Below are 16,984 nucleotides of genomic sequence, written 5' to 3'. Positions count from 1 at the left end.
CTCTGTGTGCCCAGGGTGGGCTCTCCTTGCCCCCGGGGGGCTCTGCCAGCCCTCGGGGTGTTCCCGGGGAGGGGTCCCTGCCCTCTCTGTGTGCCCAGGGTGGGCTCTCCTTGCCCCCGGGGGGCTCTGCCAGCCCTCGGGGTGTTCCCGGGGAGGGGTCCCTGCCCTCGGTGCGTTCCTGGGGTGGGCTCGGTGCCCCCGGTTTGTGCTCCATCCCCGCCCGCCCCATCCCGGCGGAGGGGGGGGGATCAGCCCGAGCCCCTCCATCCCCGCCCGGGGATGGTCCAGGATCGCCTTTTCTTCCCCAAGAAGCTTCTGGCAAGGCGCAGGTCTCGGAGCGATCCTGGGGGAGCAGGGAAGGAGCCGTTATATAAAATCCAACCCCCTCCCTCGGTCTCCTTGTTGTGGGAGCCGATTTAGGGCAGGTATTGCAGATCCGAGGGTACCAACTTTTGGTTACGTAAGGCATTCCCGTCTAACGGGCTGCTGGAGCCGCTGCTTGTTTGTGTGGGTTTTTTTTGTTTTTTTTTTTTTTGGACACGGGAGTTTTTCATCCTTGGCAGCCGCTCCTTGCCCAGCCCCACGGACACACCCATCCTCGTCCTCCTTCCTCGTCCTCGGGGGCAGGAAAGGGAGCTCGGAAACGGGGCTTTGACGTGTCAGTATTTGGGCAGGAGACGCTGGGTTGGACAATTACAGTGGTGAAGAAACGCGGGGGATGCAGAGAATTGTGATAAATGAAGCATCCTTTTTTTTTAATTTATTTTTTTTATTATTTTTTTGGGGGTAGGGAGGTAGTTCCTCTCCAATATCCAACGGTAAAGAGTTTAAAAAGCTGTTTAAAAGAGGGATGGAGGTTCCTGCTGAACCCCTGTCACGGGCCACGAGTAACATGACGCATTTTTCTTCTGGCTGAACGCTCTGATTTATGTTGTGTGCGCCCAACCCTCCTGTGAAGGGATGGGGAAAATCACATTCTGCCCTTATTTGCCGTGGTATAAACCTGGAATTACCAGCCGGGACTTAAAGCTTGGAGAAGGAGGATAATGGATGTGTGGCTGCCCTGGTTTTGCTGCATCCACGGGGTGAATAACACAGATTTAGTGGCAGGGCCTCACACAAACTGCCTGTGCTTTTGTCTCCGAGGTGGTGGAGATGAGCAGGAGGACTCACCCTCATCTCAGACCCCCCAAATCCTCAGCAGCAGCCCTGCTTATTAGCAGAAGCATCATTAAAATGCCCCAGGCTGCATTTTTATGGCCACTATACATATATATTTTTCCTTTTTCTTCCCTAACTGATGCCCAGTGCGTTGGGACTCGGGCTGGGGGTGACATCCAAGGCCAAACTCGCTCACTGTGATGGCACAGGGAGCCTGCTCTGGAGGTGGCATCAGCACTGCAGTGCTTCTGGAGGCGATAAACATGTAGGACACTTGGCTGGCCTGGAAAGGCAGGTGGGTTTTTCACACCCCACCTCAATTCATCCAGGCTCATTGGCATTGGCAGCAGCTCCTAAATTTAAATCTCGGGGTTTTCTTTGTTTTTGGAGTCGGGTGGCGTTGCCCAGGGAGAGTCTCCCGTTGCAGCAGGAGGAGGAAGGAGACTGGAAAAAAAAAGAGGGAGAAGGACTTGCCATCTCATAGATGTTCAGCAGTTGTGTAAAAGATGGATGTAATGGTATAAAACAGGGGCTGATGAAATTCCTGTGGCCTTTTTGGTGTTAAAAGGGCCGTGTCAGCCTGTGTCAGTTCAGAATTGGGTGCTCCAGCTCTTCAGCTTTTTGGGAAAACGCCTGATTCTTCCTTCTGTTTGACCAGTGGAGCTGCGCCTTGAAATAAGGCCCCTGAGTACCACTGTCCCTGCATTATACATATTTTCTGTAAGTTCAGGGCACCTCTGAGTTAAATTCCTGCTTCCCACCCCTTGTCAAAGTCAGCTTTTGGTTCCCTGAGCCCTTGGCTGTGCTGGGATCGCTTTGTTCTCTCCCAAAGGCGTTTTTTGGGAGGAGGAAAAAGAATCACAGTAAGTACAAGTGCAGATTCGGGGGCCAAGGTGTGGTTTAAACCAAACGGTGCATAACATGTGTGTGCTTTGCCTTAAAATATTCATCTGCTTCAAAAATGCCTCTGTGATGTGGGGAACAGAGGAGCCAGGGGGGTGCAGCAGCCCCTTTTAACTCTCCTCCCACCCCAGAGCTCTGCGGAGTGTTTCACTCTTGTTTGTGGCTACTGCAAAAAAAAAAAACAAACCAACAAACAAAAAAGATACGTTTGTTTTTGCCCTAAAATCCGGCAGAGGCGAGATGTACCCTGTGCTGTGATAAAATCACGTTGCCTGATAGCTGCCTTGTTGTAATAACCTCCCTGTTCCTGCCAAAGTGCCTTCTGATTTGAGGAGATCTTAATAAGCATTGTGTGAATCCTTCTCCCAAACTCCGGGGGCTGCTCCCTGCTCGCTTCCATCTGGTCGTGCAGTGGAGCTCTGGAAGGGCTCCGGGAGGATCCACTGCAGGGAGACATCACTAAATTGGACCAAAGGAGGTTGTTTGTGTTGTGTAACCCCTGGCAACAGACTTTTGGGCCATTTCCCTGACAGCAGTTGACTCAACGTTGAGCCAAGTAGTGACTCCACTGTGTGGGTGCAGATAGGAAATTGTGCCTCAAAAATAGAGATGTGGCTCTTCCACACCCCTGTGAGGATTATTTAATGCTGCTGCTGCACGTGGTGCTGCCAAGCTGCAGGTAGGAGTGGAGCTGCCAATAAACCCCTCCTGGTATTTTTTGATCACGGGTGTGATGAAAGGACTCGGGCCCGCAGTGAAATATTTTATCTTTGCAGTTGAAAGTGCAGCAGTTGACTGGTGTTTTGACGAGCTCTGGTGAATAATGCAGAGCTTGATGCCTTCCCTCCCCTTTTATCTCTGGAGTGACACTGCAGACTGTCAGCCTTCCCTCTGAATAATTGTGTCTCCTTCTGTTGCAGAGCGATCGTCTCTTGATCAAAGGTGGTAAAATAGTTAATGACGACCAGTCTTTTTATGCAGACATTTACATGGAGGATGGGTTGATAAAGTAAGTGAATCTTGCTATTCTGCTGTGGTTGGGGATGTACAGAAGTGCACTGCAGAGAGCAAGCAGTGGCTCAGTCTCACTGAGCTCTGTTAAACTGCAGTGGGAAAAAAAAAAAAAGAAAAAGAATATTTTGCGTATATCCTGGTGTTTAATGAAGGGGCTTTAAAAACAAGGTGTTGAATTAAATAAACAACTGGGCCCAAACCCCCCTGGCTCAAAGGAGGTACTTACATGTGCTTAATTTTAGCCATGTGAGCAGCCCCATGCTGAGATGACACATGTGTTTGAAGTTATCCCTGCTGTAATGTTTTACTGAGTTATGACTTCAGATATTTTGAATCCAGAGTTCAGTGTCCTGACACAGTTAATTCTGTTTTAGGATGGGAGGCTGGACTTAGGTGACCTCTTGCAGCGCTGACCTCTCTGGTTCTGCCATGCAAAGATCAATCCCACCCCCCTCAAAGCTCAAACCCAGCCTGTGGCTGGAGAGGTTCAGAACCTCTTTGGGTGTTTTCAGTCCTGAAAACATGCCTTTCTGGCACGTTAAATGCATTACAGATTTCTTTGGAAAATTACTCCTAGGAAAAAAAAAAAAAAGAGAAAAAAAGGACAAGCCAGAGGTTACAAACAAGGAATTTTCCTGTTCTGCATAAACAGGCAGCACATGTGCTTTGTTAATCAAGGTTAAAAGTTAAAGGAGCCAGCCAGGGACAGCTCATGAATTGCAGGGTGTCATCCACTGCTGCACTTGTAAAAGGATGGCTGGGAGGAGCTGGGCTGGAGGCACCTTCAGGGTCTCCCCAGGAATTTGGGAACCAGGGTCTGCCTGGATTTCTGTTCCTGCAGGGACTTGTGCAGGAAAGGAAAGGAGATAACGGAGAATTTAAAAACTCTCCCAGTGCTCCCAAAGCAGTGCTGAGATCTGAGTGGCTGGGGGAGAGCTGGAATCAAGGGTTGAGCTGCCACTTGGCCACCCCAGTCCAGCCCCAGCAAAGCTGGTTTGGGGGCACTGATAATCCATGACTTGCACAGCCCCTTCCCCAGCTGCCAGAGGGGCTCCTTTTCCTTCCTTTATTAAAAAATAATATCAGTATATTTCAAATTTATATTTATATAAATTCATATAAACAATATATTTATACTATATATAAGTATGTAAATATACAAATATATATAATATATTTATACAAATGTATATCAATTTATATATCTAATATATATCAATTTTTAGATATATAATATATAAATGTATATACTATATATGTAAATATATATAAATGTATATCAATTTATATATCTAGTATATATCAATTTTTAGATATATAATATATGGATGTATATACTATATATGTAAATATATATATAAATGTATATCAATTTATATATATAAATTGATATAATATATAGAATATAAATAGACAGATGTAAAATACAACAGGAATATAAATATATAAACAAAAATATAAAATAATTCCTTTATTATAAATATATTCATAATTTATATTTATATATGTAATTGATACAATATAGAAAATATAAACGGATAAATATAAAACATGATAGAAATATAAATATATAAACAAAAATATAATTCCTTTATTGTAAATATATATAATTTATATATAATTGATACAATATAGAAAATATAAATAGATAAATATAAAATGTGATAAAAATATAAATATATAAACAAAAATATAAAATAATAGCTTTGTTATAAATACATTTATAATTTATATTTTTATATATATAATTGATAAAATATAGAAAATATAAATAAATATAAAATATATAAAATATGAATAAATATAAAACATGATAGAAATAGACAAAAATATAGAGTAATTCCTTTATTATAAATATATGTATAATTTATATTTTATATATATAATTGATACAATATATATAATATAAATAGATAAATATAAATATAAAAAATATAAATATAGAAACAAAAACATAATTTCTTTTATTATAAATATATTTATAATTTATATTTAGATATATAATTGATACAGTATAGAAAATATAAATAGATAAATATAAAAATATATAAATATAGAAACAAAAATATCAAATAATTCCTTTATTATAAATATATTTATAATTTATATTTAGATATATAATCGATACAATATATAAAAGGTAAAATATAAATATGAAAATATATAAATGTAGAAACAAAAATATCAAATAATTCCTTTATTATAAATATATTTATAATTTATATTTAGATATATAATCGATACAATATATAAAAGATAAAATATAAATATAAAATATATAAATGTAGAAACAAAAATATCAAATAATTCCCTTATTATTGCCCCGATGTCCTGAAGGACTTGCACCCCCCACTCTCCCTTAGGCAGCTGCTCCGAGGGGAAGGACCAAGTCCTCTCCCCGTGTGTTGTGCTGCTCCTGTGCCCTCCCTGAGGTGGCAAAAGCCAACTGCAGGCGGGTTAAGTAGCCCAGGGTGTCTGTTTCCACCTGCTCTTGGGAACCTTTTCCTTCCCCAGGCAAATCGGGGAGAACCTGATTGTGCCCGGGGGGGTGAAGACCATCGAGGCCCACGGCAGGATGGTGATTCCCGGGGGGATCGACGTCCACACCCGCTTCCAGATGCCGGAGCAGGGCATGACGTCCGCTGACGACTTCTTCCAAGGGACCAAGGCTGCCCTGGCGGGAGGCACCACCATGATCAGTAAGTGTCTGCTGCTTCTGTCCCTGCACGTCTCTGTCTCAGGGGAGCTCAGGAGCTGTGGAAGGCACACGTTTGGGCCCAGGTGGTTCCTGAGGTCTGTCACCTCCCCCTGGCAGGCTTTGCCCTGCTGCCCGTGGGACTTCAGCAGATTTTGGGTCTGCTCCTGCTGAAACCAGTCACTGTGACCTCTGGTTCCTGAGGTCTGTCACCTCCCCCTGGCAGGCTTTGCCCTGCTGCCTATGTGACCTCAGCAGATTTTTGGGTCTGCTCCTGCTGAAACCAGTCACTGTGACCTCTGGTTCCCGGCTGAGGAGCAGATTCCCCACGTTCCTGTGCCTCAGTTCCTGTCTCCACGATGTCTGTGGATAAATGTCCATCATATTATTCACACCCAGGAGCTCCATGCCAGTGTTCTTTCTGTGTGTCTTTGAGAACTGGGCCACTTATTTAAGGATTTTCACGTGCCCACTTCAGCTTTAGCACCGGATTTTTGTTAAGATGGTTCCTTTTGTGCTCATTTCCTCTTCTGGGGGGAAGAGAGGGATTGGGAAGTGAAAATACCTCAAAATAAAAAGGCAGACAGACTGACTGTTCTGCTGACACCAGGATTAGACACTCAGGGTGTTCCCCTCTGCCTCCAAAATGCCTCAGGAATGAGCTCCAGGCTCTCTGTCCCTGCTTGTGTTGCTTGGCCTGTCAGAGCCAGGGTCTTAAAACTCCGTAAGCAAGTCATTGTTGGGAATGTTGTCTGAGCTGGAGGAAAAACAAACCCCTCTGTGGCAGTGTGAACTCTTCCATGGTGCCCTGGAGTCTGTTGCTGCACACAGGAGTGAGGGGTAAAGGTGTGAAGTGGTGCAATGTCTGAGCATCTTTCAGTCTTTCCTGTGCTCTGAGGGGCTGCCCTTGCACAGGAGGGGAGTTCAAGCCCAGGGGAATAAAAGCCCACGGTTCAGGACAGGGGCTGGTGCAATCCATGGATATCTTGTCCAATCCAGGGATGTAAAGAGATCTCAGGCTCAGCCAGGGATGAGCCTAACCCTCCTCAGTTCAAACCCAGCTCTGTTTGGACTGGAACATCCTCATCTCCTCAAGGCTGATCCCTGGACTTGGGTTGGTTGATCTGGAGCTTGGGAGTAGGAGTGGTCCAGACACAGCCTGGCCTGTGAGCTGTGAGCTTGGCCTAATGCTTCAAATAAATCTTCCTAAAATAACCTGGAAAATGGTTTTCCATGGTGTTCTGCCCTCAGAGTGTGAGGTTTGTGCACGAAGGTTACCTCACCCAGGGGATGCGAAGTGGGAGAGGAGCTGGGGACCATCTCATTGTGTGCACTAATATCCAGTTTTTCTTCAAGTCTTTGCTGTCAGTTTAAATGAATAGCACTGAAATGGTGTTTTCTTTTCAGAAAATTCAGCTTCAGTTCATTGACGTTGTTCCTTTGTTGTTAATACACCTGGTTCACACTTGAATTATCATCTTGTTCTTCCTTGTTAAGCTGAATTAGATCAAAATAGCATTCTCTGTCGCCTGCCTCTGACCTCTCAGCAGCATTATTTCCCTCAGTGGCACTTTTTGAAAAATGTTTCAAGCAGAAATTGCTTTGGCAAAATTTTCTGGAGCAACCCTTTAGTTTGGTTGCCTGATTTTTACCCCTGCAGAGCCTCGTGCCTCAAAAACACCTGGGCTTGCTTTGTTTGCAAATATGTCTTTTGCTTTTGGGGCTGAATATACCTGAATATCTCTCTAATGGTGCTGGGAGCACATCTCTGAGTCGGGGAGGTGGGAGGAGAACCCCCCTTTTTACAAATTGTCTTTTTACAGCCGTGGGAAACAGGTACAGTTTGGATGATGACAGTGGACAGGGCAGGCTGGTCACTACACTTGACCCTCCTGAGTGTCTCACGTTAAGACACCAAAATACAGAATATCTCTGAACAAAAACCAAAGCTTCATAGCAAGGACACGAATTGGACTGATGAGGATGATCTGAAGGGTGGGAATCAGCCCCTGGAGCTGTGGAAATCAGGATAAATGATCCAACCAGGCTTCAAAGCTTCAGCCCCTGTGGCAGCTCAGCTGTTTTCTCAGCAGAATTCCAGCGTTTGCAGGAGTTTTTTTCCAGGCTGGAGCAGGGAGAGCTGCCCTCCTGAACGTGCTCTTGGTGGGTGGCCTTTCCCAGAGCAGGTGGGATGTGGTTGATGGCAGAGGGTTTTTTTTTTTTTTCCTTTTATGATAAGTAGGGCAATATTTAGCGAGCTGGATTCATAATATTGCAGACAAATTACAGCCTGAAAATTGCACTCTCAGAGTTGTATGTTTTAAATACTGGGACTTTTCCAAAGAACCTGCTCCTCCCATGGGCACGTGTCCCACTGTGTGCCTCTGTTCCTGGGTTTTTTTTTGGGGGAAAAAAAAGCCTTTTTGGATGTGAGATTTGTGGGGAAACCCCCCCCCTCCACATTTCTTCATTTGTGCTTTAAGCAAACTTGATGTTTATTTACAAATACCTTTACTCCCTCTGTTTATACAGAGCCCTAATTTTGGGCAAGCAAACAGGTTGGTCGGCTTCATGCTTCAATTTATTTCCCATTTTCATGCAGGAGGGTGGCTTTGAGGCTGTTTTGCTTTCCAGTCATTGTAGGGAAATATTTATTTTAACGTACGGTTTGCAGTGAAATTAAAACAAAGAGTCCTGGCCATGTTTCCTACTGATGGTTGGTTTGTCAAAATTTGGGGTGAAATTCTGGCTTTGGGGAGTTAATGGAGAGTTTTGGCTTCGACCTCAGCAGTGCCAGGAACTCACCTGGAGTTTCAGTGGAGCTCCTTTGCAGCTCAGCTCGGGTTCCAAGTTGCTCCTTTAATTCCCAGGGGGAGCACACAGGAGTTCAGGAATGTAACCTGTTGTTTCCAAGCCCTGTTCTCCTTTGCTTCCCTGGCCCTTTCCAGTAGATTCATCACTGCAGCATCAGAGGTGGGGAATCAAATGGATTCTGGGATCAAATGGGACACCTGTGTTGTCTGTAGTGATTTATCCCGGTGGGAAGCAGCTCTGGCTCCAATTCCCAACTCACCCCCTGCTCAGCTGGGATGAGGGAGAGGGGCTGGGGGTGCTGATCCCAGTTTTTTTCTCTCCACACCCTCTGTGCTCCCCCCAGCCCTTGGTTTCCTGAGCCCTCCCGAGGCTGCTTCACTGAGGAATTAGGGTTGATTTCTTTTCTGGCTGCTGGTTCCCCCGGGGCCATCTGAGCAGGAATTCCAGCTATGATCCTTCTGTCTCTGCCCTCCCCAGTGCCAAAGGCAAGGCTCCAGCTGACTTTGCTGATATAGGAACAAACAGAGTTGGTTTTGCTGGGCTCACATGACCTGTTGTGATAGGGCTGTTGCTCTGAGATGACGACTGGCACGACCCTTTTTCTCTGTCCCCACCTTAAAACAATATTAGTGTGGGCCTGTCAGCTGAGGGGGAACGGCCCTGTGTGTTTTAGGATAACATTGCTCTGGAAAAAACCTTGGATTCTGGCCCTTTTCAAATGTCAGAATGCAGTGTTTGGGCATTAGGATGAAAGGAGGATTCCAGAACGATCCACAGAAGGTTTTGCAGGAGGGAGGTGCATTAGGGATGCTCCAACCCATCAGGGTCGCTTCCCTGAGCTCCCCTGTATTCCATGGGAAGAGAACAGTCCTTCCAGAGTTTTGCCTGAAGTTGCCCTTTACAAGAGGTTCTTTCTCATCCACGGAGCCACAGTTTTTGTGAGCTAAAAATGGCATTTTTTTATAGAATCATAGAATATCTCTGAGTTGGAAGGGACCCATCAGGCTCACTGAAGTCCAGCTCCTGTCCCTGCACAGGACACCCAGTTTTTGAGCCCCTCTTTTCCCAGCTTGGAATAGGTTGATGCCCCAGGATATAAAGCAGTCCCTGGAGCTGTTGGAGAAGGAAGACTCAGTGCCAGGGCCAGGGTGGCCTCTCCCAGCCTGCTGATGCTTTGGTTGCTTATGGCCTGTGATGGGTAAAATCCCCATCAAAACCAGTGGGAAAACTCCCTGTGATTTCAGCAGAGGCAGGATCACCTTCCTCTGCTCCCAGCCCTTGGGAAGGGATGAAGTTAAGCTCTGTATATTTACTGTCTCTCTGATCCTCGAGCCTGTTTAATATCCCAGTGAGAACTCCAGCTATCCAGGCCAGCTCCCACACACATTTCAGCCCCTCCTCCCAGGCTCTGCCTCTTCCCTGGGTCTCTGCTGTCCTTGGGTGAAATCTCTTGCTGACATTGCCTGTGTTGACTCAGTCAACCACTGTTATAATCATAGAGAGAAATTACAGTGAGAGAAATTATAGCTTTTCCTGGCTTGGTGACTTGGAAGGCAGCTGCCTTTTGAACTTGCCTAGCAGTTCTCCTAATAACATGGAGATGGACACTGGGGATATGAGCCTGTGTATCTTGGGAGGTTAAGGAGCCTCACATGGGCTGCCTTCAGCTTCCTAATTCCTTACCCTGCTATTAAGGAGCTCGTGGGCAGGATGGCAGAGGTTTTGAGCAGGTTTTGAGCTGCTCAGCTCAGTCAGATTTGTAGTGTGGTGACACCAGGTCTCTCCCGGGTCGTCCTGAAGGTCACCACCTTGCTGGAAGGGAATGTTTCCAGGTGGCTTCCTCACCTCTTGGTTTTTGATCTGAGCATGACTTGAGGGAGTGGAGCTGCCCCAAAAGAGGTCAGAGTATAAGGCTGTGTGAGCTTAGAGTGGGGTTTAGAAAGGTATTTAGATGAACCAGTGAAGACTAGATCTTATTCTGCCTCACTCTGGGTGCCTTTATTTTATATTATCAGGGTTAATTTTATCCTGGTGGAGAGCAAGAGTCTAAATGGTGAGGGGAGGAGGAGGAGGAGGGAAGCAGAGGCACAGGAGGAGGTGACAGCAGTGGTCACGCAGTGACTTGTGGCTGAGCTGGAATTATAAAACCAAGCATTTTGCATCCAAAAGCAGCAACCACAGAGCTGCAGTGTCTCACCAAGTCCCTGGCTGTGTGTACACAGCACTGCATTGTTCCCCAGGCACCAGCCCCAGTTTTGTTTCTCTTTGCACCCAGAGATGAAAGAGGAACTGTGCGGCTGGACCAGCCCTGGCTCTGGGGCTCTTTGGCTTTCTGGCAGTGCTTCTTCTGCAGCAAAGAAATGCTTAATTCTCTAGAAATGTAGTGAAAATGTCCACTTGCTTCTGGAAAAAATGACTGGTGCTTTATATGGGTGGAGGTTCCCTTGGACTCTGTGATTAAGGGGGTGGCACTGCCGGGGGTGCAGAGTCCCCGTGGCCCTTTCTCAGCTGCCCTTGGTGCTTTTTATCCCCCCCCCACTCCAGCCTGGGCACTGATTCCCACTAAATCTCCTCGCTCCACCGACTCCCAGCTTCCTGCTGGTGTGTTTGTTGCTTTCATTCAGGGCAGGCTTAAAATCCTTAATGAGAGAGTGGGGCTGTCAGCAGAGATGGGCAGTTCCCTGGTGCGAGCTCCTCTTCCCGAGCTCTTAAACCCCTCTAAGTCCATTAGGCTCAGCCTTGCCCGGGGTGTGCAGCTACTGTCCAGGCACAGCCTGCCCTGCTCCAGCCTCCCAGCAGTGCTGGATGGGATCCTCTATTGTTCTGCTGGGATTTCCAAAGGGGGGCTCGCTGGGAGCTGGCTGGAATCTGCCAAGCCCTTGATGTCCTTTGCCAGAGAGCACAGGAGGAAGCAGCTGTGCAGTCCTGGGATGTGGGGTGTGTTGGGCTGGGTGTGCTGGGGGGGTTTTTCCCCCCCTCTTTGGGCTGCAGCTATTGTTTGTCATCTCAGCACTGAGAGAACGGGCTCCTGTGGGGAACAGGAGCAGCCAAGGACTGGAGGAGCTGAGGAGCTGTGCCTGGGGGGTGATGGTGTCTGTAACCCTGGCTCTGTAACCCTGGCTCTGTAACCCTGGCTCTGTAACCCTGGCTCTGTAGCCCTGGCTCTCCCATATTCAGGCTGGGCCATCAGTGCTGGAAGGTGAAATCCCTGTGCCTGGTGTTGGGAATCCTCTGAAACCACCCAGCACGGCTTGTTTGTGAGTCAGATAGATTTGTCCCTCTTTTCCCGTCTTCTGCCTTCCCCAGGGCAGCTCTGGATCCTCCCCTTGCTCCTCTCCCATCCTTCTGCCCCTTGGCAAGGCTGATTTTTTTTAAGGAGCAGGTGAGGGGGGCCCTGGCTGGGTTTGTTTTGCCCTGGTCTGCTCTGGACCTGCTCCATCCCCTCTCTGCAGAGGAAGGAGGGCACAGAGAATATTCCACACGTGCTGGAGCCTGGTTTGGTTGTGAACACAGGAGGGTGGAAATGGCAGCAGCACTGACAGTGCAGCCGTTTTCCTGCAGATGGGACTGACCTAGATTTTTCCATGCATCCAAAAAAGAGGGATTTGGCTCTTGCTCAGCAGAAATAACCAGTGTTGTCTGTTTATGCAATAGCACTTAATACCTCTGATTCCATATAATGCTGAGGATCAGGAGTGCTGCTTTCCCACTGCTGTGAGATGAGTTTGTGTTCTTTGAAGAGCTACTTTTAAGTGCTTTTCTTGTAGAATCCTGGAATGGTTTGGGTGGGAAAGGAACTTAAAGCCCATCCTGTGCCACCCCCTGCCATGGGCAGGGACACCTTCCACCTGCCCATGGCAGGGGGTGGCACAGGATGGGCTTTAAGTTCCTTTCCCACCCAAACCATTCCAGGATTCTACAAGAAAAGCACTTAAAAGTAGCTCTTCAAAGAACACAAACTCATCTCACAGCAGTGGGAAAGCAGCACTCCTGATCCTCAGCATTATATGGAATCAGAGGTATTAAGTGCTATTGCATAAACAGACAACACTGGTTATTTCTGCTGAGCAAGAGCCAAATCCCTCTTTTTTGGATGCATGGAAAAATCTAGGTCAGTCCCATCTGCAGGAAAACGGCTGCACTGTCAGTGCTGCTGCCATTTCCACCCTCCTGTGTTCACAACCAAACCAGGCTCCAGCACGTGTGGAATATTCTCTGTGCCCTCCTTCCTCTGCAGAGAGGGGATGGAGCAGGTCCAGAGCAGACCAGGGCAAAACAAACCCAGCCAGGGCCCCCCTCACCTGCTCCTTAAAAAAAATCAGCCTTGCCAAGGGGCAGAAGGATGGGAGAGGAGCAAGGGGAGGATCCAGAGCTGCCCTGGGGAAGGCAGAAGACGGGAAAAGAGGGACAAATCTATCTGACTCACAAACAAGCCGTGCTGGGTGGTTTCAGAGGATTCCCAACACCAGGCACAGGGATTTCACCTTCCAGCACTGATGGCCCAGCCTGAATATGGGAGAGCCAGGGCTACAGAGCCAGGGTTACAGAGNCCTTCACCTTAAGGCCATTCCCCCCTGTCCTATAACAGCATGGCCTTGTGAAAAGTCCCAAAGGTCCCAAAAGTTCTTGCTTTCCCATGTCCAGTGCTCTCATCCCCAAGTCCCAGGCCTTAGAGATGACACAAAGGAGAAGTGAAGAGCCAGCAGACATCTCTGATGTGTCCTGTCTTTTACAGCCCCTTCCATTAATGGAAAAGGTCTGTGATATTTTGAAGGGTGCAGGTGGAAGAGTTGGGTCCTCCAGGTAAAGCCTGTCTACTGCAGATGGGAAAAAAACCCCTTAAAAAATAAAATATAGTTACCCACCTGCCTTGATATAACACCATTAGCTGTCTGTGCTGGGGTTTCAGGCCATGTGTGTTAAACCTTGCTGGATAAACTGCCTTAATCACCTTCAAGTCCAGACAAGGTCTTAAAGGAAGCAGCAGGAAATGGTGCCTGGGGCTCTTTTCTTGGCCTCTTTTTCTGGGCAGGGATTTTTTTTTTGGCCTTCCTACTGGTGTCCAATTCCTTGGCTTCTTGTGCCTTCCCCTGAGCTTGACTCAGCAGAAACCACCCTGGGCAGGCAGGAGCTTTTAACTCCCTGCTTTGTGTGGCAGGGGAAGGAAGCAAGTGGTGCCTGAAAGAAGGAAAAGCTCCGACTCCCTGCAGGATTTCCCACTTGGGGTGGATTTGGGAGCCTTGTCTGTGGAGTGGGATTTGATGTCTTCCATCAGCAGAGTGGTTTTCCCCCTCTCTCCTTCAGCCCCTTCAGTCCACAGATCCCATCTGTTTCTTAGGAACTGGATTTTTTTTTTTTTTTTTTAATCTTTCTGGTGAGAGGGAGAAATGTTTCAGGAATACAAATGAGCTCCTCCTGTCTGGCACCACTTCAGCCTTGCTTAGAAACTGCCAGTTGGGACCAGCTCGGGGCTGTGCCTGCAGCTTTTCCCAGCCCTCACTCCCATGGAAGCCCTGTGCAGTCACCAGGAATGCAGAGATGGGCACTTAGGAGTTGTGGCTCCTGGGAAAACCCTTTCCTTCCCTTGGGACCCTGCAGTTAGTGCTGGGACTGCCCCTGGAACAGTGGGAATGTCCTTTAATTCCTCCCTGCTGGCTGCCCACAGTGGGAGGTGGCTTTGTTGCTGAGGGCTTGTAGCTTTAATTCAAATTAATTACCTCATATTAATGAGTATATTATAAGTATTATTATTATATATATTACATATATTATAATATATATAATATATACTTATAGATAATATATAAGTATTATAATTACTTATAATAATTATAATATTATAAGTATAATATTATAAGGATATTATTAGTAAAAAGTGATCATTTTTGTGTGGAGCTGCCAATTTGGGAAACACTGGGTGCCACCAAGCCATGAGATATTCCCCATCCGTCCCAGTGCAGATGCAGAGGAAGGTGCTTTTGGCTTCCTGGGTCCTGTTTTAAGTGATAAAATGGATTCACCAGGCAAATATCGCCCGGAAAACGCCTTGGTGGGTTTTCAAAGCCCATCAGAAAGGTCCATGCTTTTGGAAGTTCCCCTTTCAGCCACTTCTCGGGGCGTGTTTTCACCAGCTTGCTTTGTTCCTGAAGCAGCTACATGTGTGCAGGGTGGATATTTTTGGAATCTGGGGGACTCTGGGTGTTTTACATATGAATGAAATTCCCTGGCACAGCCTGCAGGCAGCAGGAGCTGGGGAAGGAGTTCCTTGAGAACTGGTTTTTTTTCTGCAGGGAAGGGGGGAAGTCGTCAAACTACAGCACAGTGAGGATGTGGTGCTTTGTGCCCCCAAATTTGGGGTTTTTCATGGCTCTGGGAAGATCCCAGACTATTTGAGGGGCCAGTTCAGCAGCTGGGGGCTGTGTCACAGGGTTCTCTGTTTAAATACCCCAGTATTGGTTCAAAACTCTCATTCCAGAGTGAGTGACAGTTAATGATAATTCCCAACAGGCTTAATTGCAGATAAGATTTCTCAGGATTAGTCTCAGTGTCCAAAGGGGAGAGTTCAGCTACTGGTGGGGTACAAAACACTTTTCAGACCGAGGTGCAGAGACTTTCTCCACTGGGAAATCAGACAGTTCTGTAGCACAGCAGCAGGTGGAGAAAAGCTGAGGTGTGCAGGTTGTTCTTAGGAGTAGAATTAGGGTAGCAGGAGCAGAGTGATTCCCACCCAGTGTCCTGCACGGATCCAGGGGCAGTTCTGGCTGATCATGGAATCATGGAATGGTTTGGCTTGGAAGGGACCTTAAAACTCATCTCACCTCCTGCCATGGGCAGGGACACCTTCCACTAGCCCAGGTTGCTCCAACCTGGCCTTGGACACTTGCAGGGGTCCAGGGGCAGCCACAGCTGCTCTGGGAATTCCATCCCAGCCCCTCCCCACCCTCCCAGGGAGGAATTTCCTTCCAGTGTCATGTTTGAGACAGGAAATGAAGCCGAGGTGCAGAATGCAGCAGCTGGCCCTCAAAGCTTAGTGCAGCTTAAAATGAAAAAAAAAAAATTCAACTGAAAGTCAGCTCCTGTCTGTGGGAGTTTCCCAAACCAGTTTGTCCTGGAGGTCTGGGGTTGGAAGAGCCCCAGGCTGAGTGTCTGGCTCTGGGCTGGCAGGGCAGGGGATGCCCATCCTGCCCATCCTCTCCAACGGGGTGATTTGTGCCCCAAAGGTGGATCTGGGAAGACCCCAGGCCAGGCTGGGCTGTGTCAGACCTGGAGAGGCAAGTTCAGCAGTTGGGGGCTGTCCAGGAGTGTCTGTTTAAGCTGAGGATAATCTAGTTAGGACCTCCTACAGGTCAGTGATTACAGAGCTCATTTACAGGCAGTATCAGCCTTAGAAAGCTGAGGGAGGAGCAGCAGATATTCAGAAAATTGCTGTGTGTGGGGGGGTGAATGTGCTGCCTGATCTCTGTCCTGCAGAGGCTCTGTTAGAAAACAGGTCCTGCTGCACCTCCACGTCCCATCCCACCCCAGGTGTCCCCATGAGCAGTGACACTGAGCTCTGACTCCCTCCTGCTGCCCTGGCTGTGGCTCTGGGTGACAGTTGTCAGTGGTTTCAGTGACTTTCCCCACAAGTGGCAGTGGTGTGATGGTGATTGGTGACAACCTTTTCCTCCCAACAGGATGTCACTTCAGCACAGCCACGAGGAGGGGAAGTGTCTGGGCCTTGTCCAGCCAGGGGAGATGTTTTCGTGGCAAACACACAGAGGGAAAGGACAGGTGCACCAAGCTGAATTTTCCCTCCCCCCCCCCGCCTTTTCCTCTCACAAGCTCTATTAAAAAAATTTTCAAAAGCAATTATTTAGAATCAGAACTCTTCACATTTATTTTGGGGGGGAAACATTATTTTTCTAATCCTCTCCCAGAACCACGACAGATTTCCATTGTAAAAACTGCCATCCTGCAGCTTTTGCTGCAGGAGACAACTCTCCTGAGACAACTGTGGGCCACGAAATGAAGCTGAAGAAGCCAAAACTTGGCGATAATGATGCAAATTCCAGCTCCCTGGGTAGTGGAAAAAGCCTGACGGGCAGGATCCATCTCCACTGACCTGAGAGGGACACGTGATCCTTTGTCCCGTTGTTCCTGATCCAGCTCTTACCCCTTGGATGTGCTGCTCTGGCTGTGTTTTGTCTTCACTTGAAATCCCTGGCTACAAACAAAAGGTTTTTCTCAATCCCAGTCCCTCCAGGTTTACAGACCATTTTATATGGAAGCCTTTGATGTCCTGTGTGCTTTTTTTTTTTTTTTTTCATGGGCTTCAAGTGTGGAGTATGACTAAAAGAAAGGCTAAATCTTGGAATCACTTAAATATCTCCTTTGAACTTGGCTCTCCTCCTCCTCCTC

General features: G+C 47.3%; 1 protein-coding gene across 1 annotated transcript in view; it reads left to right on the top strand.

Moving 5' to 3' along the window:
• Positions 1–16,984, top strand: part of DPYSL2 (dihydropyrimidinase like 2) — a 60,875-nt gene that overhangs the window by 12,183 nt on the left and 31,708 nt on the right. Inside the window, exons 3-4 of the mRNA XM_017827326.1 lie at positions 2,985–3,073; positions 5,593–5,777. Coding sequence (XP_017682815.1) covers positions 2,985–3,073; positions 5,593–5,777 — 274 coding nt within the window. The remainder of the gene's footprint in view (positions 1–2,984; positions 3,074–5,592; positions 5,778–16,984) is intronic.

Source organism: Lepidothrix coronata, unplaced genomic scaffold (genome assembly GCF_001604755.1).
Source record: "Lepidothrix coronata isolate B3197 unplaced genomic scaffold, Lepidothrix_coronata-1.0 Scaffold137, whole genome shotgun sequence".
In the NCBI taxonomy this organism is placed as follows: Eukaryota; Metazoa; Chordata; class Aves; order Passeriformes; family Pipridae; genus Lepidothrix; species Lepidothrix coronata.
Note: the sequence above shows the minus strand (reverse complement) of the source record. Positions and strands in the feature narration are given on the sequence as shown.